The 27468-nt window shown below is 39.1% G+C and overlaps 1 protein-coding gene across 2 annotated transcripts; it reads right to left on the bottom strand.

The window, feature by feature from the left end:
- Positions 1 to 595: 595 nt before the first annotated feature.
- On the bottom strand, positions 596 to 25941 carry atp2a2b (ATPase sarcoplasmic/endoplasmic reticulum Ca2+ transporting 2b). 2 transcript variants are annotated; one of them, XM_046375069.1, is made up of 24 exons: positions 25268 to 25941; positions 24928 to 24945; positions 24711 to 24793; positions 22735 to 22839; positions 19979 to 20117; positions 13313 to 13393; positions 12480 to 12565; positions 11978 to 12133; positions 11704 to 11845; positions 11252 to 11418; positions 8123 to 8211; positions 7794 to 7896; positions 7514 to 7645; positions 7264 to 7383; positions 6830 to 7048; positions 6588 to 6711; positions 6203 to 6414; positions 5823 to 6043; positions 5477 to 5679; positions 5004 to 5089; positions 4783 to 4916; positions 4320 to 4437; positions 4021 to 4141; positions 596 to 1684 (listed from the first exon to the last, which is right to left on the bottom strand). In XM_046375069.1, the coding sequence occupies exons 1-24, from the start codon at positions 25383 to 25385 to the stop codon at positions 1671 to 1673; spliced, it is 2991 nt and encodes a 996-aa protein (XP_046231025.1). In that variant the 5' UTR covers positions 25386 to 25941; the 3' UTR covers positions 596 to 1670. The 2 variants fall into 2 exon arrangements, with proteins under 2 accessions (XP_046231025.1, XP_046231024.1); XM_046375068.1 differs by lacking the exon at positions 596 to 1684 and having other exon boundaries at positions 2112 to 4141.
- Between the last annotated feature and the right edge of the window lie 1527 nt (positions 25942 to 27468).

Below are 27468 nucleotides of genomic sequence, written 5' to 3'. Positions count from 1 at the left end.
ACCTCCTCATTATTATCCCGGTTTATTCTCTGAGCGTGAAATGTAATGTTCGAACTCACTTTGAGACCTTCAGATTCAAGATTTCTCTTCATAAACAACATTGACTAATATTCCTCCAGTCGAATGATCCCAGCTCTTTATTTTACTGAACAATTGCAGGTTTCTCTTATCACACATACGCGCTCTTACATACGGCCTGCAAATCATTTATCACGGCATGTTCTTACAATTGGCTTCAGAAAACCAAGTTACACAATCCCCAATATTTCTACCACTACACTTTTTTATTAAGAGTTACTAATAAAGATACTTTCATCACATTAGTCCTCCTGGGTGCTAAAAAGCTAGTGGTTGTACCTGTCAAGCAGGTGTTGTAGAACACGTCGGCGTGCGGCTGGTATCTTTGACTCAACACTGCCACCCAGCGGACTGAATACCACATGGGCATGATTTTTCTCACCAAAAAACTTAACTCAATGAAACGGATATGTTTGTGATACTGAAAAAGATTGTAATTGTGTAAACCTGTGAGACAAAATAATTCGTCGTAAAAGAATGCGACACTGAAAAAAAGAAGACACAATTCAAATACTATATTGTTTTATTTACCTGAAACAACAACCTCAGTAATGCATGTACAATCATCATTAGTCATCAATAATGATCGTCTCTTTACATATGGTTAATATTATTCTTCAACCAGGTGTCTCTGAGGGGACGGTAGGGGCCCCCTCTCATTAGATCACAGTTTTACAGCAGTTGATAAGGATACATGATGATAACAATAATTATAAGAATAAGAATAATAATAATAATGATGCAGAGGCAATAAGAAAACAGGAGAACACTGTTGTATTGCAGGATTACCAGTGAATCAAAGTGTCAGTCTGTTGTCCACGATGCAAAGGACAAATCCATAAGAAAGCAGACAGATCATTGGTCAGTTGGCCTACAGCAATTAAAGGGGAAAACTTAAAGTTAAAAAAACAAAATCTAACTCCAGTAGAGCACAGTCGAGTCCGGCATGAGTAATTTCCCTATGTCTAATATTGTGAAATAACCCAAACCTTTACAATAAAAACAGTGATTTCCTAACATATATATCCATCTTAATGTCATCTGATTATTATACATTAGAATCTATAAATACAAATAGCAAAGCCTACATACAGCTGAAACGCATGCATGGATGTTTTGTACACTGATGTACAGCGAAGACCATTCAATCCTTTGTTTTTAAAGATTCTCTACATGACAAGCTAACATGGAAGTTGGAAACAAGTTCTTCATGCAAGAAGGAACGTTGAGGGTTTTGAGAAGTTCCCCACACACAAAACTGGAATAGTGTCATACTGATATAGCATCTGCACACAGAGGTATAAGTGTGTTAAGAAGTGTTTGTGTGGCTGTGTGTCGTGGTGCGTGTGGGCAAAGAGAACTGCGTTTCCAGTCCAAGCCACTTGTAAGTATACCCTTATGTATTTGATCTTATTACTGTGAAAATAGCTGTTTTGTTGTTGTTTCTTTAAGTCGTGCAAGGGGTACACACGCACACACACACTGCTGGTCATCATGGTGTCATGGAGGTGAGTGAAGTTTGAGTGAGCACATTTGCTGGATGGCAGGACTAATCCTGCCTCTGAGCCCAACCTTAAAATTTTGCAAAGCTTTTACAAGAGCCAACCTAAAAGGAGGAGAGGGAAAAAAAACTGTTAGTATGCAACACTATTCAAAATTCTATGAGCAATGAAAACTGTTCATTTATTTCTGCTATATTATCAAGAACAGGTATTGGTGTTGTGAATATAAGCAAGTGTCAGAGGGGTGAAAAGAACAGGACAAAGCAACATTCACCATAGTGGCATGTGGTCAACGTCCAAGCTCAGTCTTAATTCCAAAAATGCTCTCAAAATGATGGAAGTCAAATCTCTATTTCTCTGCTGTCCTCTTATTTAATCAGATTCGACTGTAGTGAACTGGTGTTCAGTGAAATGTGGAAAAAGCAAATGGATACTCACTCTAGTGACAGGGGAGCCAATGGAAGGCATTGAGGAGGAAAAGCACACAGTTGTTGTAAAGTGAAACACAAACACACAGTGCAAACAAACCCAGGCTTTTACCCAAAAGCATGCTTTAAGCAGTTTTTTTTCTTTGCCCCCTACATAAATACATTTCCATAAAAATGTTTAAGGGGTCACAGACAGATGCAGTTGACTGTATGGGCTCTGATCCAACATGTACACACTACCACAAAGTATGGCAAGTCTAGCACAAACTACAACCTCTTAATATTAAAGCCTGTAAGAGTCAAATATACACAAGTTGTTTTCTCTGTGATGTGAGTCATGTTGTGCCAAGAAAACTGAAGTATTAGTGACTAAAATGAGTTGTATTCAAGTATTATATGTAGATACAAAAAACACTGGATATGAGTAATGTTGACAGCCACTGGCCTCAGTCATATAAAATAAAGACAGAAAACACTTTGATTCAAAGGGTTTATGAGTGTATTTTTCTTCAAAGTAAAAAAAAAAAAAAAAAAATCAACAACATCATTTTGGGTTCTTTTTGTAATCAAAGTTCATTTGGTTAGGATTCATATTAGTATTTTTTAAGATTTTAATATTACTGTCCTTTGAATCAAACGCCATGGAGATGGTTTACATCATCCCCACTCTGTTCTGTCTTCAAAGAAAAACACATTAAGTTAATGAATGCCAAAAAAAAAAAACCAAAAATCAATACAAACAAAAGATATCTTTAAAAATGTTAGAGGGAAGGAAAATTTTGTTCCGTTTTCTGCACAAGCAAATAGGGGCACACCTCAGATGTTATGCTTTAGCAAGACCATTTAGGAAAAGCATCTAGAGATGAGCAAAAAAACAAAAAAACAAACAAAAAAAAACAAACAAAAAACCTTTTTATCATATTGAGGTAGCTGTGCTCTGCCCAGTGCAGAAAAACTGGCTTGGTTTCAAATTATTATAGTTAAAAAAAAAAACAAAACATCAATGAAGTTATTTTACATGGGGGGCACACACAATTAAATTAAAAATGAGAATCCAATCCACACAGAGTTCATGCTTGGTCACAGGACATGCGGATTTTGTTTTTCAGGATTTTCTTTTGTTTCAGCGGAGCATCGGAACATTTACTCCCAAACCTTTCCCCGTCCTCTCGTCTGCCACACAGAGCTTGTCCTTTCTGAAAAAGTTCTGAGTTTATACTGAAGACACAATGGTAAACATTAGAAAATAAATCAAGGCGGAATGTCTAAGCCACGCTGGTCAAAAAATTTACAAAGCCATTAAAAAAAAAAAAAAAAAAAAAAAAATTGCATAAAATTCGATCTCTGTACAAATCAATGGATTTCTGATATCTTAATTTTCTTGAAGAGGGATGCAAAACAAAACAATTAGTTGTAGTGACATAAGAATGATATTCCCAAATCATTAAAAATATAAACCTTACAGGCAATATTGACATTAAGAAAAAAATGGCAATAGTATATTATCTTTCAAACCAGCAACAAAGTCCACAGCTAGAGGAGTGATGGTCTTTGAACACTCGCATTTAAAGCCTCACCCGTAATCAAATCCTATCCCCAACTCAAACCAGATGAATTCTCAACATCATCATCTTATATTATTTGTTACGTTTCATGTGTTAAAGTTGGTCCTTCTCATACACACATGGTAGGCACACACAAGTACACACGCTAACTCTACAAACACGCACACACGCTAGCTATGCACATGTAGGAAGGCAGAGAGGGAAGAGGGAGAGGAAAGAGGGAAGTGATGGCGTGAGGGTGAGGTGAGGTGGGGTGGGGTGGGGAATGGAAAAGTCGAGGTTGTGCTCAAGTCAGTCAGGACCAGAACATGTCGGCCATGTTAGTGTCGGAGCTGTAGATCCAGAGGACCAAGGGGAGGGAAATGGCCACAAAGGGCCAGGAGATGCCCTCCATGCATGCAGACAGGAAGCAGCCTTTGGAACTGGCGGGCTTCTCCAGTTCTTTACCGGGCTCCAGGTAGTTCCTGGCTGCGAATTTAAGAAACTCATCCAGGAGAATGACAGGCAGTGAGATCTTCAGCACCATCAGCCACTGTGTCAAGTTCAGAGGGGTGATCTGGAAGATGATCTGAAAAGAAACACACAAAACAGATGTCGAATTGCGCTTTGGTCTGTTTGGTCCACGTCCCAGCAGACTGAATCACCATTTTCGCTTCATGCTGGATGGCAGAACATATCATTCCTGTATCATGACAATTTTAACAGAATCCACGTCTATGAGTCACACTAAAAGAAATGTTTCTTACTGGAAGAGGTTCCACATAGAGGATGAGGAAGTGAAGAGACATGGAGAGGCAGATGGCCCCCAGCAGCCACACATTCTCCCAGGGAGGCATCCTCAGCAGAGACTGGTTCTCTGACACACTGAGCAACAAAGACGAGAGGGCGTGTTTGTTAAAAAGTCAGCCACGGACTTGAGAGTACTTAGAAATACCGCAGTGTATATTTATTACAGCACAGAAATTGCAGGGTTTGTGTGTGTGTGATGAAGGAGATGTTAAAAACATTAAGTTAAAACATTAAGAAGCACTAGTCAAACAACAGTAAAAGCAGATAAGAGTGCACAATGCAAAAATCTGGAGGTAAATTGTTAAAATACAGTGACAGGGATTTTTTTGTTGACTAAGAAAACAATTATGCTGAACATATCAGACTAATCACCTAATTTATTGGTACTAACAAACAGGAGGATGTCTTGCGCAAACTAACCTGTTCAGGGCATTGCACATCTCTATGGTGACCAGCACAGACAAGGCCATGGTCATAGGGTAAGGGGACTCAAACACCTTGCAGTCCAGATCCTGGAAGTCTGGATTCTCTGGACCACACTGGAGGAAGTGACTCTAAGAATTGATAAAAAAGAAAAACACATTAAAGCTGGCAGAAGATTAACCCGAGTTGTTTATTAGTTGTCTGGCTATAATTCATACCAGCTGGTAAAAGGTGATCCTTGGACCATCCTCAGCAGCAACAAACCACCAGGCAGCAGCACCAACAGTGGCAGCACCCACATAACCTGGAGATGCAAACCAAAAAGACACCATTCATACATGCACAGTGACTCAAGTGCCTGATTACTTAAATCAAGGCTGAAGGGAAATTGCAATTAAATGTAAGCATATTCTAGGAGCATTTTCACATTTTCACATAATGTGGCAGATCTGAGCCAGCAAATTGCTAGCCTGCCAGGGAATAAAACCACCTGCTGATGGTTGATGTGTCCCATTGTTTTAATAGAACACCCGTGCACTAACAATAAATAAAACAAAAGAATATCAGCAGGTATTTCTCATTAAATACCACTTCAGATTTGGTGACTCCTCCTCCCTAGTTTCTTTGCTGTTGACTGAACATGGTGAAAAAGGGAAACACTGCAAGACTCTCACACACAACAACCACTTACACCCAATGGCAAGGTATCTGAAGAAGAGCCATCCAGAGATGAGTGGCTCACGGGCGTTGCGTGGCGGCTTGCTCATGATGTCCAAGTCTGGTGGGTTGAAGCCCAAAGCAGTGGCAGGCAAACCATCAGTCACCAGGTTGACCCAGAGCAGCTGGACAGGAATAAGGGCTTCAGGGAACCCCAGAGCGGCAGTCAGGAAGATGCTACACGCAAAAGAAGCATGACAGTGATTATGAATGAGTCAGAACAATTCTGCGATACAGCAATACGACGTGCACATTTTAGAGGAATTGGTTTGTACAGAGAATGGAGTGTGTCTTATATAGGAACTAGACACCCGCCTTACCAGACAACTTCGCCCACGTTTGAAGAGATGAGGTATCTGATGAACTGCTTCATATTATTATAAATGGCTCTGCCTTCTTCGACTGCAGCCACAATGGTGGAGAAGTTGTCATCAGCCAGCACCATCTCTGAGGCGGTCTTGGCCACAGCTGTGCCTGAACCCATGGCAATACCAATTTCAGCCTTCTTCAAAGCCGGAGCGTCGTTTACTCCATCACCAGTCTGAAGGGAGGGCGAAAACCAGAGCAGAAAATTATGTAATCTCATCTGATTTGATCACAGGATTTTTATTTTGTTCATGAGCAAACTGTGCATGGCTGAAGAGAGTGTTTAAAACAGAAAACTAACAGATGGCAGAATTTTATCCAGTTTTTTTCTTACCATAGCTGTGATTTCATCATAGGACTGAAGATACTCAACAATCTTGGATTTATGTGAAGGCTCAACACGGGCAAAGCACCGGGCCTTGACAACAGCATCTCTCTGTGCAGCAGGCGAGAGATCATCAAACTCTCGGCCAGTGAACGCCATGCTGGAAACATCATCATCCTCTCCAAAAATACCAATACGTCTGCAGATGGCCACTGCCGTCCCTGAGATACCAATGAGAGCGCATTTAATTTGTAAGCATACGTGCAAAACTATACTGTATTTGACCATTTGTAGACCTGTGTAGTGGCAGAATGTTCTTAGTTTAAAAAAAATTATAATAAAAATTGAGCAAGTCAAATTTTCTGTCTAAGCAGATGTGACTTTCTCCACGTACCCTTGTTGTCTCCAGTGATCATAATTACTCGGATGCCTGCAAGACGACAGAGTCTAATAGAGGCTGCCACCTCAGCCCTGGGAGGATCCAGCATGCCCACACAGCCAACAAATGTCAGATCAGTCTGGATGATGAAAGGAAAAATAAATGCAAAATTCTGATTAGTTTGCTCATTCTCGCTTATAACAAATACGCAACCTGAAAGCCAAAAGTGAGTCATGCCAATCTGGTCTGACTCTCACCTCATATTCGATAAAGCGACTGGAGTCCTCCAACACGAGGTTGTCTTTGTTCATGAGGCTGTCTCGTGTGGCCAGTGCCAGACAGCGCAGGGTGTCCCTGCCAGTTCCATATTCCCTGATCACAGACATGAGTTTATCCTTTATGCCAGGAGTCATGGGCACCTTGTTGACGCCTACACGGACGTGTGTGCACCTGTCAATCACTCCCTCGGGGGCACCCTGTGAGCAAGCACAGACAGGAAGATGGGGGCGCAGAAGACACAACAGTATTTAAACAAGCTTAATTTCATAGCATTTTTCAAATTACCAGCAAAAAAGGGGGTCAACGATATCTAAAGGCACCAGTAATTTTGTGTTTTTATGTAAGAGCCTTCATCAGTTCAAACCCGACAATAAAAATCCCGACAAAAATAATAATTTGTCTAAATTCTTACTTTTACAAACATCTTGCCAACAGAGGAACGGGCCTTATTAGGAGTGCAGTACACAGACATGGACTTCCTGTCTCTGGAAAATTCCAACGTAAACTCCTTCTTCATTAGCTGCTTGATCACCTAAAGATATGATAAAACACAAATGTTTTTTAAATGTCTACAATTAATTTGACAGAAAAGTACAGAAAATGCAAAAACACAGTTTTCATTGCATGGAAATGACTTTGAAGAATTAAGAAGTAATACATACAGAATTACAGGCATTGGCTCTCTCAATCTTGGACAGGCCTTTAACATTCGTATCGAACACGTTCATCTTCTCCACCAGGCATGTGAGAGCAGTCTCAGTGGCCTCACCCACTTTCTCATACACACCTTTGGTCTGGATAGACACACACGCAGATCAATTAACAAAAAACAACACGTACTCAATCTTCGTCAGAAAATATCACACAAAATGGGCATGAGGCATTTTAAACTCAGCAACACTAAAGTTTTATCTAACCGTTGAAAGAAAATTCAGTACCAACCTCATTATAATCCAATGACGAATCGTTACAGAGAGCACAGATAGAAGCCAGCTCCACCAAGCCATCATACTGGGAACATCTGACCGGTTTGCCATCATGGAACCTAAATACAACACAGATGTAGACAGGATGCCAATTGTCCAGATGAGAAACATGACAAACAAGAGTTGGATTGGTATTTATAGCAAGTTGAGACCCAGATGGCATAATTCAAAGTGCTGTACAAAAAAGAATGTTCACCTTAGTTTAGAAGGATCCATTCAAAGAGATGTGAAATGGATTTACTTTATTATACATTATTTTAATTTAATGGCACATTGTATACTCACACTTCTCCATCTGGGGCATATGTGGAGCCGGTAACAGTGAATTCCTTTAATGAACACTGATCATTCTCTGCCCGATCAATGATGAACATCTAGAAACACAAACATAATAGAGACAAACCTTCAGTACAGACTCTGTGGGCAGCAAAACTTTAGGGTTCTATATGAATACAATTACACTGAATATATAGGTCTGAATGCCAAAACAAAAGGGTTGACACTGCATCCAGCAGGTGGCAGCAGACTAGCATCAACAGGAAAGAAACCTTCATATTATGAGTCTTCCTGAACATAGAACAGAGTACAGTGATGAAACACTGAACCAAAGCAGACACTGGGCACTCTGGTAGGGAAGGTCCATAAATGTCATCCTACAGCAAAGCAGACACAGAATTCCTGTGTGCAGTCACACTACATGAATACAGTGTATGAAAGTGAATCACTTTAAGGTGGAAATAGTTTGACCTTGAGTATCCATATCTTTGGTTAAGGAATGGTAAATACTGGTTACAGTGTGTGGTTTATTGACCAGCTGTGTAAATTAATTTAAAATGTCATGAACTGAAAATCCAAGGAATTTTAGTAAACACAAAAAAAGCTATATTAATATTTATTTCCATCCAAGTAATTCCATCCAAGCTATTGATTTTCCATTTTGATATCACTCCATAGTTATTGAAGGAGACAACACTATAAGTGCTACCATGGCTGTCAATGGTATGCATTCATTCATTTACACATGACAGTCTGACATAAAAAGCACCACATTTGCCTAAAATTGAAAGGGGCATACATTAGGGATCGAAACAGATATATCTGAATAAAATGATGAGCTGGCATTGTGGTTGCAGTCCACTCGGGCACACACAAGACAATGAAAAGCAGTGATGTCAATGGAAGTCAGACCAAAAACACAAAAGCATGTAAAGAACTGTACTGAAGAGAAACATTTAGTCCTGTGTGGTTTGGATGCTGCTGTTGCTTCAAGCACAAGCTCTATCTAATAGCCACATATCATTCTGTGGTTACAAAAATGAGGCCATCCAAAACAGCTAAACATACTTTTGACTTTGAGATTGTGGAGGATGTGCAAGGCAAAGGGAAACAGACAGAAGAGAGAGAATCAACACAAGGTCAGTTATGCAACACTACTGCTGATTCTGCTGCGAGTGACTAACTACTGCATACTGATCAGCATGCCGGCTGAACAAGAAGGGGGGAGGAGAATGGAATGACGCGGGAAGAAAGAGGGAGGGAAGCTGAAGACCAACAGGCAAAGGAACAGCAAAGAAAGAAAGATGGAAGGACGAAGCAGGAGGAAGAAATACAATGTCAAAAAAATTAATGGGAAGAAAGGAGCTGGAAAGCAACACTTAAGAGGAAGCCATTCAAAATTTGTACTGCTAAAATAGACAAATTGTAAAGAATACATTTATAATAGCTCATATAACCTGAAGTTATTTGTGCTCATAAAGGTATGGGAAAATGTTCATGCACACCGTCAAAGGTGAAAGATGATTCAAAAGTGCGCCTAAATCCTTCATTATTCATTATTAAGACATTCAACATCAGCAGGGCTTAGTGCGCAATAAATCTTTGCCGTTAGCAAAGGGCTGTCAGACTTGTTTTATTGCTCACTGAAAAGTTTACACTTAAAAAGTTCTCAGATGTCAGAAAAGAGGCCAGACCTTGCTTTTTCCATGTATGGCAACTGTTTTAAATTCTTCTTATTTTGGGACTTCTTTCCCATTTTTCTCCCAATGTGAAATGACCAATTCTCTATGCACTGCAGGCCCCGTCACCGATAACTGTGCTGTTGCCTTGGAGTGGACGTAGACAGCAACATGCCATCAGGTGACACATGGGGCCATGTGTATGGTATACACAGTCAAAGAACAACTTGATTACTCACTGCTGGGTCCACAAGAATTTCAGTACCGGTAATTTGGTCAAAGCCCAGAAAGCATCAGAAAATCTTTAAGAGATGGATCACTCAGTTTTATCAGTGGTAGCTTCAGCTTGAAAGGTCCCGTTATGACATCTGTTTAAATATTACGGTGGGTCACTTAAGTATTTTCCCCAATGCAATCCTAATGTAAGGTACAAAAAGAACATGAAATTCATTTGTTCCATCTGCATCAGGCAACTCATCCAGTGGAACACAGTGAGCATGTCCTGTCACTGTGTGCTCATTTATCATACTTTGATGATAGCAATTAAGCTAGTATTCCTCAGCATGGACTAACTATGAGAGCATGACTACGGGACTAACTATGAGAGCGTTCTGTAGTCTACACCATTTACACACGCAAGCAGGTCAAAGGCAGCACAAAATGGTTATGCTGTGCAGATGGCAATTCTCAGTATCGTGCAAAAGAGTTATCGCAGTCATTGTTATTGACCTATTTTTGTCCGATGACTGATCAATACTTTAATCACTCAGAACTTTAGCTACCCTAATATAAACTGATTTAGTTAGTAGCCTAGTGGGACATTCTCACCTGCTAAGACTCTGAAATACACGACAACTGTTTACATAGTTACGCTGGTTACTATGACACCAGTGTAAATGTCGTCAGATAAGCCAACATTGTCAACATCATTTTAGGTGAGCTGAGCCAACTGCTGAAGGGTAATGAGCCAACTTTAAATGGCTGCTTTCAATGACAATACATTTTTGATTTGCCTTTGAGATACATATGGAAAATGAGGTAAATGGAGGATTACCTTTTCACAATTAAATCAAATGCAACTTCAATCGTCAATCGTCAAGAAGTAATGACAAAAGTTCTTCAGCGTTATGTATCATTATTTTCTTTTTTCATGGACATTGGTACCTTACCTTCATTCTTTGATAAACTGTGAATTATTGTTTGACATCTTCTAATGGGATTTCTGTTTGGTTTCCCCCTGACTATGGCTGCCAAAGCAAGCAGGCTAGTTTGACCCCCATCAAAAACCATTTCAGTCAAAATACAATTCTATTCTGTATCTAGATCATGGTGTGCGTTTGTATAAGACTTATGAATAAATACATAATATTCACAAAACAATCCACTATCAACCTTCTGCCGATATTGGAGGTTTGAGGTTTCCTCTCTCTGTCTCTGATACGGTTCGGTCTACTCTTACCCTGCACACAGACATCTGATTGGTGGTCAGTGTGCCAGTCTTGTCAGAACAGATGACAGAAGTACAGCCAAGGGTCTCCACAGAGGGCAGACTGCGGACAATAGCATTCTTCTTGGCCATGCGGCGTGTTCCCAGAGCCAGGCAAGTAGTGATGACAGCAGGGAGACCTGAAAAGAAAAAGCAACAGAACCACAGAGGAAATGAGGAGGATTTGACATACAGGAGTGGAGATAAATGGTTACAGAATAAAACAGAGACAGGCATTCATATTCATTTATTTATTCAAGTGATGAAAATACCATCCGTTCTCCTCATATCATGAACCATTAAAAAAACAGTCTTAAAAGTAAATCAAGTGTGCCTGCAGTCTTCATAATAGCACAGCACTGGATCCTTTCAGAGCAACAAGCATGCTGAGGACACGGCTGCATCTGTGTAGCACTGAAGCTTACCCTCAGGGATAGCAGCAACTGCCAGAGCCACAGCAATCTTAAAGTAATACACAGCGCCTCGGATCCAAGAGCCTCCATGGACGGGGTCGTTGAAATGTCCAATATTGATGATCCACACAGCAATGCAAATCAGTGAAATAACCTTGAATGAAACAACATAAGTTTAAATTTAAAGATCATATAACAGCAATCAGTTGATCACAACCAGTAACAGTATTCTAAAAAAAGGCCCAAAAAGCAACAATGAGAGAGAATAATGTAACTTAACAATTACCTTAGATAGCTGCTGTCCGAACTCATCCAGCTTCTGCTGAAGTGGTGTGCGCTCCTGCTCTGTTGATGCCATCTCATCTCGGATTTTCCCAATCTCTGTGTTGCCACCTGTGGCCACCACCACACCAACAGCCTTACCAGCTGCAATGTTGGTGCCCTGTAGTGTAGCGAAAGGCAGATAATAGAAAACAACTAGTTTAACAAATGTTGAGAATCGTGTGTCGCAAAGATGTAGGAAGGAGATTCATTTTGAAAGAAGAGTCAATACATCACTTTACTCCACAAATTGTTGTTCAGACACTTTTACAGTATGATACCTTGCACACATGTGAAAAGATATAAATAGATCACTGAATATTTTCCAGAATTTCAATAATTTTCAAAACGATGAATGGATGTAAGAGATAAAAAAAAAAAACATAACAACATTGCCTTCATAGATGTAGTCAGATGAAAAAAAAGTTTAAATAATACTGAATAGACTCAACGGCCTTGTCACTCACAGAAAAGAGCATGTTCTTCTTGTCCTGGTTGACAGCACGTGGGTCAGGCACTGGGTCAGTGTGTTTGATCACAGATACAGACTCTCCTGCAGGAAGAGGAAACAAAAGATATGAAAGGGGAAGCAGTGAGAGTGTTTCTGTGGCAAGAGCAAAGTGTTAGTTGCAATGCTTGGCTGACACTTTGGGCAGATATGTGTGGAAAAGGCTTTGCAGCTGACTGGGCAGGCCTGACAATTACTAAATACTGCAATGCCACTGCCTTTCAAAGCCCATATCTGTGTGCTTGCACTGTGTGTGTCTCTGTGTGTAATCATCTGTGCAAGGTCTGCACTGTTATGATAGAGTAAGGCAGGGAGCATTTGACAAACGGTATGGCCATGAATGGGGAAGGGAAGAGAGGAGAAAAATAGCTGAAACACTGAAATATCCCATGGAATTTGCTACCAATTAAGGCAGCAGAAGAAGACAAGAGACTTAAGGACTTAATTCACATAAACCTCTTCTCTTGTGCATTATACATCCTTAAATATCCTCCCCCTTTCCATCTACACTGCAGGACAATTATCCATCCACAGATTTGTACATTTACTTACATCACTCACTTCTTTGTGTTTTGGTATTGACTGAGCAGCCATGACAACAGGCTGTAATGAGGGCATGTGCGTCAAAAGGAGGAGGAAACTGCTTGTTCTTTTTGTGTCTGTGTCAAAAGAGGTGAGTTGCTATACAGGAGACATTTGAAATATATAATCAAGCGTAATGGGTGAGGACACAGAGACACAAACATGAACTGACAGAAACACACAGCCAAAACAATTCAGAAATGGTCTTACCTGTAAGAATTGACTGGTCTACTCTCAGAGTGGTGGACTTGATAGAAGACAGCCTGATGTCTGCAGGCACTTTATCGCCAACTGTGGACAGAGACAACAAAGCGCAGGAGACACTTAAGTACCTCTTCAAAATTTAAGAGCACCTGAAAATGGCACCGCCTACAGGTGGATGAATACTCTGTACAATACGAGCAATTAAAACACATGAATGGTGTTCAGTTTTGATGAAATACTGCATCCAGCCATGTAATGTCCTACATGTAAAAGATGCATTTCATTATGAAAAAGAGAAAACACTTTAAGACAAATGCAACACACAAACAAAAATTACCACACACAGACACTTAAATCTTCAAAATAAAATCAGCTTCTGTGTTACTCCAAGTCATGCTCCTTGGGACTAATAAAATAATCAAACTCAAGTTATTTATTAGAGAGAGGCTGAGGGAAAGTCATGCATTCAAACATTATTAATGTTCCACTCATCTCTGCACAGGAACGCAAACAGACTGCTGCTCATTCTTTCCACTAACACATGGCTTTAGCAATCCCCAGTAAAACAAACGTAAAATGTAAATATACACCAAAGTCCAAACAAGTGCTTCCTCTGAAGAAAGGAGAAGTACCATTAAACCCACTGACATTTATTAGCTATGTATAAAAAGGCGAAAATCAAACAAATTGAGTTTGGGTCTGATTCAGGCAGATAAAAAGTGATGATAATCAAACATTCAGATGTGTGGTTTAATTGACCTTGTTTTAAATTCAGGTTCATCTATGTTTCTTAATTTGAGCTTACCATTACAAAGCACAACTATAAAATAAGAATGCAAATGCAATATATTTATGTAATGAAAGGTCAGAGCTATAATGAAGAGTCAGAAAATGCAATATGAGAAAATATTTCTAAAAGGAGTCCGCACAGTACAAAGACTTGTAACTATGTCCCTATCTATTACAGGAAGACTATGAGCCAACTAAGAGTACCCACAGCACCCAAAACCGATGGCTGACATTTTAATGAAATTCTAAAGCACAATGGAAAAATGCCGCTGCTGCACCAAAGTGAAATATTACTTTCAGCTTGCAGTGAGACACCACAAAGCTTGAAAGGGTGGAGATAAAAGTATTATAAAGCAATGACCCAGAGGCTCTAAAGAGATCCCTCGGTGGACAGTGGAGAGTGGTGACAGACATGTAAACCAACCCTTGGGCCTCTGCAGTGCCCTTCTGAGTAGAGTGGAAGAAAGGGGAAAAAAGGAGAGGACAGAATGAGAAGGAGGATTAGATGAGTCCTGCAAAACAGACATCCAAAAATGGGAAAAATATTTTGATCAGATGCAAACGTGCTGCTGGATTTGGGGGAGGGGGGGTGTCATAAAAACTCCTGTTCTAAGCAAGGAGAACCCACTTTTCTTCACAGGAGTTTAAATAGAAACAGTGTGAAACCTTGCACACTGAGTATTCATTCATTCCCAGCATTCATCAGTTTGTGACAGCTCTAGACCACTACAAGAAAGACTGACGTGAGGAAATTCTACTCAAGAACTAAGTAACCAATCAACACAACGCTGCATTGTTTCACATCTTGGTTATACTATCCCAATGATCCAAAAATTGCCGTTATTACTGTACTGTAAAATAATATGTGCTAATATTGGTTTCACAATGAGTGATAATTCCCCTGTACTGTACCAGCAGCACTACCTAATTTGGTCCTTCACTTGACTAGAGGCTGCCATAACCACGTCATCATCACGTGCCTTCAAACTAGATCTCTCTTAACTATATGGCTGCAACCAACCATTATTTTCATTGTTGATTACTCTGTACATTTATATCACAATTAATCAATTAATAGTGAAGTCGGTAAAATGCCAAAAGAACTGTTTTCATAATTTCTAAGAGCCTAAAATGACATCTTCAAATACTTTCCTTTCGTCGAGTCAACAATCTAGAACACTTCATTTATTATGATAGATGACAAAGAAAAGCAGAAAATCCTTACATCTAAGAAGCTGGTTATTTTTACTTGAAAAATGACTGAAATGATTAATCGAGAATTGTCTTCCAACCGACTAAATTAATTAATTGGCTAATTGTTTACTTTAACTGACAGGAGATAGTAAAGGAGATTAACAAGCACAGCATGAAGGACAACACAGAGGAACATGAAGAACTGGACATACCAGTAGTTGAGACCCAGAGCCCTGTGGGAAGGTACCAACAAAATGTCACTAATTCTCTGCCTTAAGACCCACGTATTTACGATGTAATACTGGGAATGAGGTCACAGCATTGTACTCACTAGCAAATAGACTAGTTTGCCAGCAAGAAGATCTATTCATAATTACAGCTTTTTTTAAATAAGACCCAGGCCAATAACAGACAGGGGTATACTGGTTAATATAAGTATATTATGCTCGTTACGATTAAAAACCCATTTCTCCTGAAACAAATGAAATTGCAACATATGAAATAATTCAATTTTTGAAATTAATGTTTGTCATTTGGCAAACATGGTATTCATTATGCAATGAATACCATTATTTTAAAACTTTTTAGAGTAATTTGTTGCAGTTACCCAAAATGTGCAGCTGTTTCAACTTAAGCGTGACATTATCTTTCCTTTCATCTTACATCACATGCTCTTTTTTTAAAAAAAACAGTGCTTACTTCTCTGGGAAAGATTAGACAGCCGCTGGGATAAGGACCTTTCTTTCTTCCATGTGAACAAAGTACTTTATCTGTTCCCTAGAGTGAGGGACAAATGTCACTTTGCATACATTCAATTGATAACACCCCACCAGACTAGAGCTGTTCCTAATGACTAATTTCTGTGACATTTAAACAGGAAGTTCTAAAAAAGTTTTTAAGAAAACACTCAAAACAATCAAAATGGATCACAATTTAATCTAAAAAGGTTAAACGCTGTGCAAGAAATATTGCATGTATTAATATAAGTAACAGATTATGGTTATATACGTATATATATACGTGTAGATGTAGTGATCAGAAAAGTATTTGTGCTCCTCCATCCATCAACACCTGTCCGCTGATTGAAAATTCTTACCTATCTACCCAAAGCACCGGTGACACCTATTGAACTATTGAATTGAAAAAAATTGGTGTTCTACATACACTTAGCTCAAGAAAAACATTAACAGAATAATAATTATCAGTATACTAACTGACTAGCTTTTCCGGAGCCGACTAAGGAGGGTAGCAACGTTTAAACGACCAGTCAAATGATCACATACACCCCTACATCAGATGCAGGGTGTTTTCATCCCAGTGAAACTTTAAACATCTTAAGGAGGTTGTATACTTTCTCAGTGACTGGGGCTCCCTGATATGTTAGCACGTAGGCCTGCAGCCTCTGGGGACCCTCATGAGGTCCTCCAGCCCTCAAGGGACTTGTCCAAAAAAGACAAGCTAGCATGGACAAGTAGAACAGACGGTCAGCAGGGGATGGGCAGTAACAAATAGCTTGGGTGATGACAATAGGCAGGCTATCCTACACTCTTTAAACACAAGTGAGGAAATCTGGCCATGTGGCCAACTGGAGCACAAATTATTTATCAAACTGAATCTGTAAGGTTTCTAACCCTGTCTTGCTGTCAGCTCCCTCCCGGGCAGAACAGCGTTAATAGTGAACACTGCCCTTGGACTAAGAAAAGAAAAACCACAAGCCAGGAAGACCAGGGGTGATCAGTCATACATATAATACACACACAAGTTACATGCAGCCAGAAAGCAAGAATAGGGGAATAGAAAGAAAGTGGCCAAGAAAAACACACTGTATTCCTCATACATAGGATGTTGCAACAATGGTCAGATAAGAAAGGTAGAAGTGGGCAAAGAAACTGTTGTCTCGGTAGAATGATTGCAGTAAATGAAGCCAGTAGAGTCACTTATGTTTTTTAATGAAACCTTGCAATACTCATGAGACCAACTGAGGGAGAGTGAGACATTATGATGTTGGCAACACAAGAGAAAAACTGAAGGCATAACTGAACATAATAAGGAAAGGTAAAGTCGGGGAACAAAAAAAGGAAAATCAAAGATTTTGGTTTTTCAAGTAACTTCAGATGGTAGGTGACCACAAGCTAGATTATATTCCATTAAGCTGGCATCTCAGGACTATGCAAATGGTTGTAAAGGGGGGCAGGTGTGACACTTCATGCGGTCCTTAAAAGCAAAAGCAAACCGGGATCAGTGATACTCAGTTCATACTGTAGTAAAACAAACAGCCAAAATACTTACCTGTGGGAATTAAGCACACACTGTGGGGAAAAACATCTTTCTCCCTGTAAAGATGGTATATACACTCCTTGTCTCACCATAAAAATTCACACACTCAAGCACAGAGAGTTCCACTAACCACTTAACAACAATTGCTCCGATGGATCATTTTAACTTGTGTGGCAAAATAATCACAGTTGAAGGTCTAAAGTACTTGAAGGATATAAACCATATGCCTTGTCTGACAAGACAATTCGCAGCCGGGCATTACACTCATACATCAACAACCCGCAACTCAATGGTCAAGTCGTTGTTCCCGCCGCCACTAACAAAAACACACGCACACACAGCTCTTTGGCTAAGTAAACACAACTACAGTAGGTTTCATAGATGCTGCTCATTACACTCAGTGACAGATCTATACGGTGCAACTCAAACCAGATGATCAACTCCATCCTCATTACTTATGTGAGCCCAGAGGCCCATTTATCATGTTTAGGACCATATTTATGCAAACAAATCGTTGACGTACACAGTAACTCACATGGCTGTAATTGTGTATATAAACCATGCAGACTGGCTAGTTTGCCACTAAATCATTTCACTGACTTTGTCAGTGCAGCAAGACAGAAAGTGGTTCTACTTGACTTGTAACATAGGACAATATATCAACACAGTCTGAAAAAAAAACGTTTTTGACTCACCAGTCAAGATGACTTTAAAATGAAAAAAATAAATAAATACATCCACTGGCCAGGCAAAAATAGATCATTAAAAATTCTAATAATTATCAACCAAAATGAAACCTTTACTGTGAGAAATTTTTCTGCTAACTGTATGCTGTAGGACTAATCATTACTGTTGGAACACATTCTGTGTCAGGAAAAAGCCCTGTACATTTTATGGAATTTAACTAGCAGAGCAGAATGAAGTAGATTAAGTCCAGCCTTCACTTTTAGTAATCAACACGCAGAACCTGGTCATACAATTATTCTGTCATTTACTGGAGGGAAGTTAAGATTTAATTTAATATGTTTGAGGAAAACAGACAGCTCCATAGCTGTGCAGCAGCCGCAGTAAAAGGCAACAGTCACTATAAGCCATGATGCCATGCCAGGCAATTACATAAGTGCTGATTATGGTTTTGACCCAAGTGATACCTCAAGTCCTCATCTTCACAAAGTTTAATACAACATTGTCTCTGTATGGCACTGGAACTTCAGTGAGTAAATACACAATCTTTTCTTTTACGTTCTGAAAAGACAAACATTAAAGTGCCGGTAAATCTTTTCTGGGATCACACTCTATTTAACTTTGCTTAAGTACCAAGAAAAGAAGTCTTTAATGGGAAACGGCATAATTAAAAGAAAAAAGAAAGGCAACACAAACAGGCAAACTGAGAAGAAGAAAACAAGAGAAACAAGGAGCAGTGACGCAAAAAGCATAAACACATGTGGCCCTAGCCAAGCTGAGGTTAGCCAAGAAAAGAAGATGTTGGGGACCAGATTGGACCTCTGCTCTTGTATTACACAACTGCTTTACTTACTCAGTGCTGCCATTCTGAAATTGTCAGGGGAATGAACCGGATGAGAGATCAGCTGTGTGTGTCTTCATGTGTGTATGTTGAAAAACGTAAAGCGTACGTCATAACACTTTTGATGATGTTTACGGAGATGATGACCAATTTCTACAATCTCTACATTTCTTACAGTCACCAACAACATCTGTGTATGGAATTACAGCCATCGATTCATCACCTGCAAATGTTTTTAGAACACCGGCACCATACAGTTAAAACAGCACATCACTAACTTATCAGATGAAACAAATCAAACACATTTGCTTATTCATTTGAAAACCCAGCCGAGCTTCACGAACATTGTTGCAAATGTTTTCATACTGCTAAGATATTTAAAAGCCAGTCAGGTGACCCATTCAGTGAGCCTAACAAGACCGATACTAATACAGAGCAAATGATCATCTTTTATGTTAGTCTCACAAGGAGCCAGCATGAATATATCAAACAAATTTCTTATTGCTATAATCTAGATGATATGCTAAACCTTTGGCCAACATGACAGATGTGTTGTTTCAACCTATCAATATCTTGATGTCACTAAACTTTTTGCATGGAAAGTCAAAGTGAACAGTAAATAAATAAAAATCCTTGGTTCAAATCCATTAGGAATCTGAATTTTGTTTATATTGAGTATCTTTATATTACTCAAATTTGTTCCTGAGCTACCTTTCTTCTATCATGTGTGCAGCTTTAATGTTAAGCACGTTCTGCAGTATTCTCTACCAGAGGGTGTACAAACAAACAAACAGGTCCATAATCATAATCTCTAAAATTAGGAGGTGCACAACATGACATGACATCACTTTTGATGCATGCGCCCTCAAAGCTTTTAATTCTCTTACCTGCCACCTCCACGATGTCTCCAGGCACAATGTCCCTTGCTTTGATTCTCTGGACACTCTTCCTATCCTGGCGGTACACTTTTCCCATCTCTGGCTCATACTCCTTAAGTGCTTCAATGGCGTTTTCTGCATTTCGTTCCTAAACAATCAAAAACAAGCAAGTTTCACACAGACACCAGGCATGTCACAGGATCTGGATGACAAGGAAGATGGAAAGAAAGTACCTCAATATGCTGCTTAGATATGCTGTTTCAGTTAGCACATCATTCAAAACAAACTGATAAAGACTCTGATCTTTACATATTTGTGGTAAAGAAACAAATACAAAATAAACTACAAGAAAACAACCAGTGGTGTAGGATAGACAGGGGATAAGAATTATTTAGACACTGGGACTTGTTGCAAAAGATTGAGGAAAATTGGAGAGAAAGCTTTTTGCCGGTCACAAAGTATTCTTTTAAGATAGAAAACTTATCTTAGAGCTACCATAACAGTGGGATTTTACTATACCAAAAATACATGAAAGTGCCACAATGACTACAAATAGATTCTTACTTCAGTCTCCCCAAATATTACCTCCTTGCTGGCTCAGTTCCTCCCTAATCATTCTTCACTTGCACTTTTCTGTTAGTGCTGACTTCACCTTGTCTAACCGACTGCTCTCAGATAGGTGGATGGACAGTTTTAGTGGCAGCTTCCAACCTGGATATCTAGCAGGCAGCACTCAATGAGACATGGCAAGACAGGGCACACAACCCCAGGACATTCAGGTCCTTTGTAAGGAGAAGCAGCAGGAACACAAAACCTCTAAAATGGCTGCCAGCTAAGGTGAGGGTTTACAAGGTTAAAGGAAGTGATGAAAGGCATACAAACCATCGACTGCTTCAAACATGTAGGGACATATGAATAAGAACAGAAACAAAGCATGTGTAGTCTTTGCTTCTTCATCATTTAGAGAAGCTTTTTGCAAGTACAAAGGCCAACAACCAGCTACTTAACAACTCCCCATTTACACAACAGAGCCCTCTATGAGTGTATCATTTACAACACAATTAAGCAGAGACCCACCCAATCTACCTAAGTGTTTTCTTTGACCAAGTGTGATGTAGTCTGATTTACAATAATGAAGACTGTTCCTCAAGTTAGGTTGTTAGATATTTAAGCCTGGAGACACACGAATGCTGGACATGAAGAAACACCCTTTTGATCTATGACAAGAAAAATGGCTTCACTCGAGACTTACAGCCACTGATCTTCAACACTGGCCTCAGGGGAGAAATTCTCACATGTACGTGATAACCACACATTATGATTCTGGTGTTCCCCAAAGACATATTAATCTGTGAGACATGTAAGGTCTCTCTTAATGCATGTCTGATCTTTCTTAGTGTGGGTGTGTGTCTTGTCAAGCGAATCTAGAAAAATATCTAAGGGTTGTAGAATTTACCTGTTATTCTTACATAAACTTTTACCCAACAGAGACAAAGAGATACATGGAACAACAGAAAATGTGTAACAAAAGGCATTAATTAATACTAGGTAATACTGTATAATGCTGATACCAGGTAAATGATAAATGGCTATTTAAGAGATGTCATTAAACATTTTGATTAATTAGCTTGACATGTGTTAATAACTTACTGTTGGGATGTTCCATGTGGGATATCTCACGCCAATTAAATATGCCCTGAACTGCTTTTGGGTACATTAATCCAATGCTATTAGGAGCCAATATACCCATCTACTATCACTCACTCCAGGGTAACACATGCATTCTTTTTCTGGGCCATTCTCAATCTGAACAGAAAGGCTGCTGATTGAAAATAAAAAAGATAATTAGTTTTTTTCTCTGTGTCCAGATGAGTGCTTCCAGCCACGACTGTTGCTGTCTTTGCTTCTTGCCTATAATTAGGGCATATAGTGACAAATCAATAAAACCTCTCAAAGGAACTGACACTGTAAATACTGGGGGAATGCCAAGACTCAGCATGCACATACAAACAAAGAGACATAAAAATACTTCCTTACAGGCCCTACTTAAATGTACTGCTTTTGTTTTCTCATTTTACTCTTGAAGACCAAATGCTGTCCCTGTCCCGTTCAGTCAAATAGTAAGAGATATGTTTTCCCTGAAAGGCTAGGATGATGAAAGTAAGAAGGAGGTGGAGCGGGCCAGGATTCCACTACAACTGAGACAAGAAGAAGTGTTTGAGAACTGTGTGTTTTTAATCTGGAGATCCAAAAGGATGTGTGCTGTATTCTTGGCCTTAATGGGTAATGTTTCTATGTTTTTTTCCATGGCATTAGTTTTCTCTTTCAGTAGGTCTTGCTAATCAGCTTGTTCATTCCCAAAACTCATTTGGTGACAACAACTGGAATGAACAAAACATTTTTTGTAGTTATGCACAATTTCTTTCTGTGGTATCCTGCTATTTTAGTAAAATCTGTTAAGATTTTGAGCTGTGCCTTCAGCTTTTTGCTCCTCCTGCTAATGAGCCTTCTCATAACATAATAAGTTTGCTATGAGGAACAGCTGGCAGGACAGGGTCAGGTAGCAAAATTCTATTGCCCCTCATGCTCTCCACATAAATGTGACACCATCTACCATCACTACTACTAAATTTGGCAAAAGAAAAAAATGATCGCCAGTCAAGGCAAGTGTTTATAAATACTTTTAACAGTGCACAAATATTTGGTTAAATTAGATGTTTTGAATGAACCATACTATGGCAAATTTGTCCATGTTATGTGTTTACCTGCCAGACTCCTACAATAGCATTTGCTATGAGAATAAGTAGGATTACAAAAGGCTCCACAAAGGCTGTGACGGTTTCTTCCCCCTCTTCAAACCAGGCCAGTACCTACAAACAAAAAAAACAGAGAAAATTAAATTAACAACAATATACTACAAATTACAGTACTGAAGTATGAGACACTTGAAACATCACTATTAGCTGCACCACCAAAGACACATCAGAAAATAGGGTGTCCCTGTTTGCATGGTGTGTACTTTTTTGAAATATATTCTTGCAATTAATTTAATAGACAATAGTGAATATTGGATTACCAATTCATAGATATGTTTCATATTTTTTATTGTAAATTTCTATTTTAAATGCATGCTTCTTGTCATTTCCTGTACTTCCACTGACAATGTTTATCATTGTGTACCAAAGTACCAAGACAAATTACTTGTATGTGAAAACTAACTTGGCAATAAATTGTTTTAGGATTAGTAGTGGGCGAAGTTGTGCAAGAACTTCTCTTTGACTTTTACATATACAAGTATGTTAGAAATCCATGTCAGAGAATGTGACATTGCAGTAAACACATCTCCTCTATTAGAATGTGTGTCAGGAGTCAACTGTGTCAAACGAAATGCCAGTGGTTCTAAATCCTCTATTCCAACCTATTTACTTATATATAGAATTATTATAATTCCATCAAACTGTGTCGCAACTTTCAGTTCCTGAACACGACACATAACAATCTTTTGTATACACCTTTATAGTCCAAGTATTATCACGCCGAAATAAATGTAAACGTATCTGTATGTTCTTCTGTGATTGAGAGTGGACTGTGTACTGTAGCAGGTGATTTATAGACTATGCATCCATAGCGGACTGTCATCGCCTTGTCCTAGAGACAAATTATATTCCCAGTCAGTATACCAACAGCCAATCCAAGTAGAATCAGAGCTTCAACACAGTTCACCTAACACTGTTCCACACATAAACTTACCACTAACTGGTGACAAGAAGACAAGCATCACAAATCATATCTGTTAATTTATTAAACTGATATGTTGTATTCACGCTAACAGCATGAACACTGGACATCAATCTAATGTTGAGAGTTTTAGTCATCATTAGAGAGTATGGTATGTTAGCTCAAGAAAATGTAATCATCAAAGAGACATCTGGACTTCTCTTGTGTCCCTTTCATTTTTTTAACATCCTAACATAAAGCATGCTGCTCATTCCAAATATGCGCCACATAATCATCAAGTGGCATAACTATATGCTCCCAGATTAACAACATGTCAGTGTTACTTTTAAAGTACTGACTTCGTGATGACGATTCTCTCTGAGACAACAGACTCAAAGAGGCTTAAATTATTATGATCTACTTCAAGAGCAAACGCTTGCACGCCCTGACATATAATATCTTAAGACAGAACCACAAAGAAAGGTCCTCTGGGTTGTGTCACCAGACGGATTTTGGGTGCCTTTCTTCTCCAGTTTGAACAGCATTCTTGTCAAGCTGTGATCTGCTCTGAATAAACCAGAAAAGGACTATATACACTTTGCAGGATGACAGAGTGGTGTTACTGAAACCTACTGAACTCATCACTGAAATGGTGAAAAAAAGAGGTGGTGGTGGAGATGAACACCATGTTCACTGGCAGAATGCCACGTTGTACTTTTTTTTGTCCCACAAACACAGAATATTCTGCCTTTAAGGAAATTAAACATGTTCTTAAGTTCTCACTACTTCACCATGAAATAGTCAATCTACACTTTATTTTGCATAATGAACACCTACCTCCTCTGGTGTACCATTACCAATCTTGATAATATAGTTAAAAGGTATAGCACTTTGCTGCACATAAGTGTTCAAGTTAAGTATGAGCATTTACATTAATTTTACTAAGACAGCTCTATCTAATCCATATTAGTTGAAACACTGAACAAACCACCTGTACACATATCAAAACATGTGTTATACTTACAAAGGATATGCAGGCAGCAAGTAAAAGGATTCTCACAAGCAAATCTTCAAACTGTTCAATCACTAGTTCCCAAAGGGATTTACCTGAAACAACAAGAGTTACATTTAAAAAAAAAAAAATCAATGTCAGCATTTCCTTTGCATTGAAAAAAATAGGAATAAGTGATTCTAAAGCCATGTAAGTGGCGGTTTGCATTTATACACGTTAGTCCACTTACCCTCCTCAGCTGGCAATTCTGTAGATCATCCCATTCACAGCGCCGACAAAAGAGAGGGGGAGAAGCAGTGCGTCAGTATTTGATGTACAATATTTGTACAATGCTGTAGCAGAAGTGAAGCAAAATTACAGATACATTGTGTAAAAGGGGCCAATCTAAGTTATCTGTTAATAAGAGAGTCACAGAAGTGACGCCAGTATTTCAACAGATAGTGACGTCAACAACCTTCCTTTATGTTCGGCATGTCGCCGGTTACAACTCGGGAGCCATTGGCCATACATGACATGGAGATAGCATGGCTATTTGTTATTAAACGAACTAATGTTAATCAGCTCCTTACCGTTTGGTCCATATCGTTCCCGTTGTTTCTTCACTTGCTCTAAACTCAGACCAGTGCTTTCATTAACGTTAAAAAAGCTGTAAACTTCTTCAACCGTCTTTGTGTGTGCGTTGTCCATGTTGAACGGCCACTTAAGGACACCGTTTGTTTCGCCCTCAACCTGTCACGGTTCTCTCCTCCTTAATGTCAGCCCAGCACTTAAAATAAAACCAGCAGTGAGCAGAGGAGCGGGACCCACGGTGTTGACTGTTTAGCGGTTAGCTATGACACAGGACAAGCACGGTGTGCAGGTGCCTGGCGAGAGTGAACGAGTTAGCGGCTCTGAGCTAAAGGATAGCTAACAGTCTACAGCTAGCTAACTGCTGGGCTCCGCTTGAATTCGCCGGCTGTGCTCCACTAGTTTTCCTGGGAGACCTTGAACGAACAAAACATATTATCATCACCCTCTCAATTGAATGTTTGAAGATCGTCCTCTTTCAAAAAAACAGCGAATTCCAGAATAAACTTGTCCAAATAGATGATTTACACATGTGGGTAAGTAGCAGCTCTGCTCCCTTCGCCTGTTTTAACTGTGTATTGCGGAATCACTAGAGTCCTGATCGGCACCAATCGCGTTTGTCCGCTGCAGCTCTCGCGTGCGTCGAATGCGGTGTTCGGTGTCCGCATGTGGAATCAGCTCATTGGACGGAGACACCGGAAATCCTACTCTCTCTCTTTCTCTCTCCACGACGACGGTGTGTGAGTGGGAGGGGGGTATTATACGCTAAATCTATCAAAACAGTCCACATTACAGTACAATTTCCAAACTAATATGAATTTATTTTTCCAAATATATTTTTATGAGATTACAGACTTTAAACAGACAAACTCAAAATTATTCAGTTTTTATAAAATGTTTGTTATTGAATTAAATGATTTTTGTTTGTTTTCATGTCTTCCATTTAAAAAAAACTGCATCACAAATATGACAGATTTGCTGATATTAGTCTATTGATGAATACCCACAGTTCAATTATATTATATCTGTAAACGTTCATAATTTCTACTTACTTCACCATGCGTAACATTCTTCAATGTTCTGTTTTATTTTTAGCGAGTGGCAGACAAATACAAATGTAGATTTATGTTAATAAATTCCTACTTTCCCCCAATTTGGTCAGGACAAGGCCTGGTAATAGGCAATAGGTATCAGCATTATTATCAAAATATGTGTCAGTGTTAATGGAGTTGCCTGAGAAGAATCCCACTATCTGTCAGACTATAAGGACTGTGTTATATCACACACAGCGACGGTGTCAGTGATATAACACAGTCCTTATTTGCTCTGTGGCTTTTTATCATAATGTCAGATTTATCTGTTAAAGTTGTCTTTGAATAGATACCATACAGTCAAATTTGGAACTGACATGTCCAAGCCCTCAGCATCATAAAATAAGTAGTAAACTAGTGTCACAGTTCCTCACCCTGCTACAGTTCTGACCTCATATGTGACAAAACGAATCCTTTAAGCAGTTAAAATGAAATTCCTAAAGATGACACAGTAATTCCAGTGTGAGATGGTTTGTCTTTTGCAGCCTACGCTATATCTGCTGTCTATCTGAAAGTTATTTTCACTCTGTGAATAATAAGTGCTGCCACTATCAGACTGCTGCTCAGTGACAAGGAAAGACAAAATCTGTGCAGCAATAGCGACAGCTGGGAAATCCTGATAAAACTAAAATAAAATAAAATTATCTGCAACTACACAGACATGGGACAGCTTGAGACAAGAATGAGAAAGTGCAGTGAATAGACAAGCTATCAAGATATTGATGACATTTAAGAATGCAGAGCATTATTATGTTTTTTCCTAAACTAAAATGCACATACATAATCAAAAATGTTATTCTTGAAAGCACATATTAAAAATGTAGTTTGTAAATCTAAATTTACTTACGGTAAGTTACCCTAACTTAAAGACGATTCAGGCTCATCTCTGTTACCACTGCAGTGTGATGAACCTTCAAAATTTAAGTATTGTGTACAATCACAAAATGGATCAATTGTAAGAGCAGTTTCAAGCTGAGCACGTAGCGATCTGTTCTTGTTTCACATGTTGCTGAAAACTGAACACAATGTCTAAAACAGCAGAAGGGTGAAAGTTATCACAAGGCAGAAATGCATCTCTTGGTTGTAGCATCAAAATGTGCTTAATTCTAAAA

The sequence above is a fragment of the Scatophagus argus genome, chromosome 20 (assembly GCF_020382885.2).
Source record: "Scatophagus argus isolate fScaArg1 chromosome 20, fScaArg1.pri, whole genome shotgun sequence".
NCBI classification, from domain to species: domain Eukaryota; kingdom Metazoa; phylum Chordata; class Actinopteri; family Scatophagidae; genus Scatophagus; species Scatophagus argus.
This window is presented reverse-complemented; position numbering and strand designations above follow the sequence as displayed.

Excerpts from the sequence above, each read along its gene's own strand:
- atp2a2b (XM_046375068.1), bottom strand. The coding sequence starts at position 25,385 with ATGGACAACGCACACACAAAGACGGTTGAAGAAGTTTACAGCTTTTTT. Across the intron at positions 7,049-7,263 it reads TTGGCAAGATGTTTGTAAAA|GGTGCCCCCGAGGGAGTGAT; the intron begins GTAAGAATTTAG and ends GCTTGCTCACAG. Across the intron at positions 4,917-5,003 it reads GGATCACCTTTTACCAGCTG|AGTCACTTCCTCCAGTGTGG; the intron begins GTATGAATTATA and ends ATCAATTCTTAG.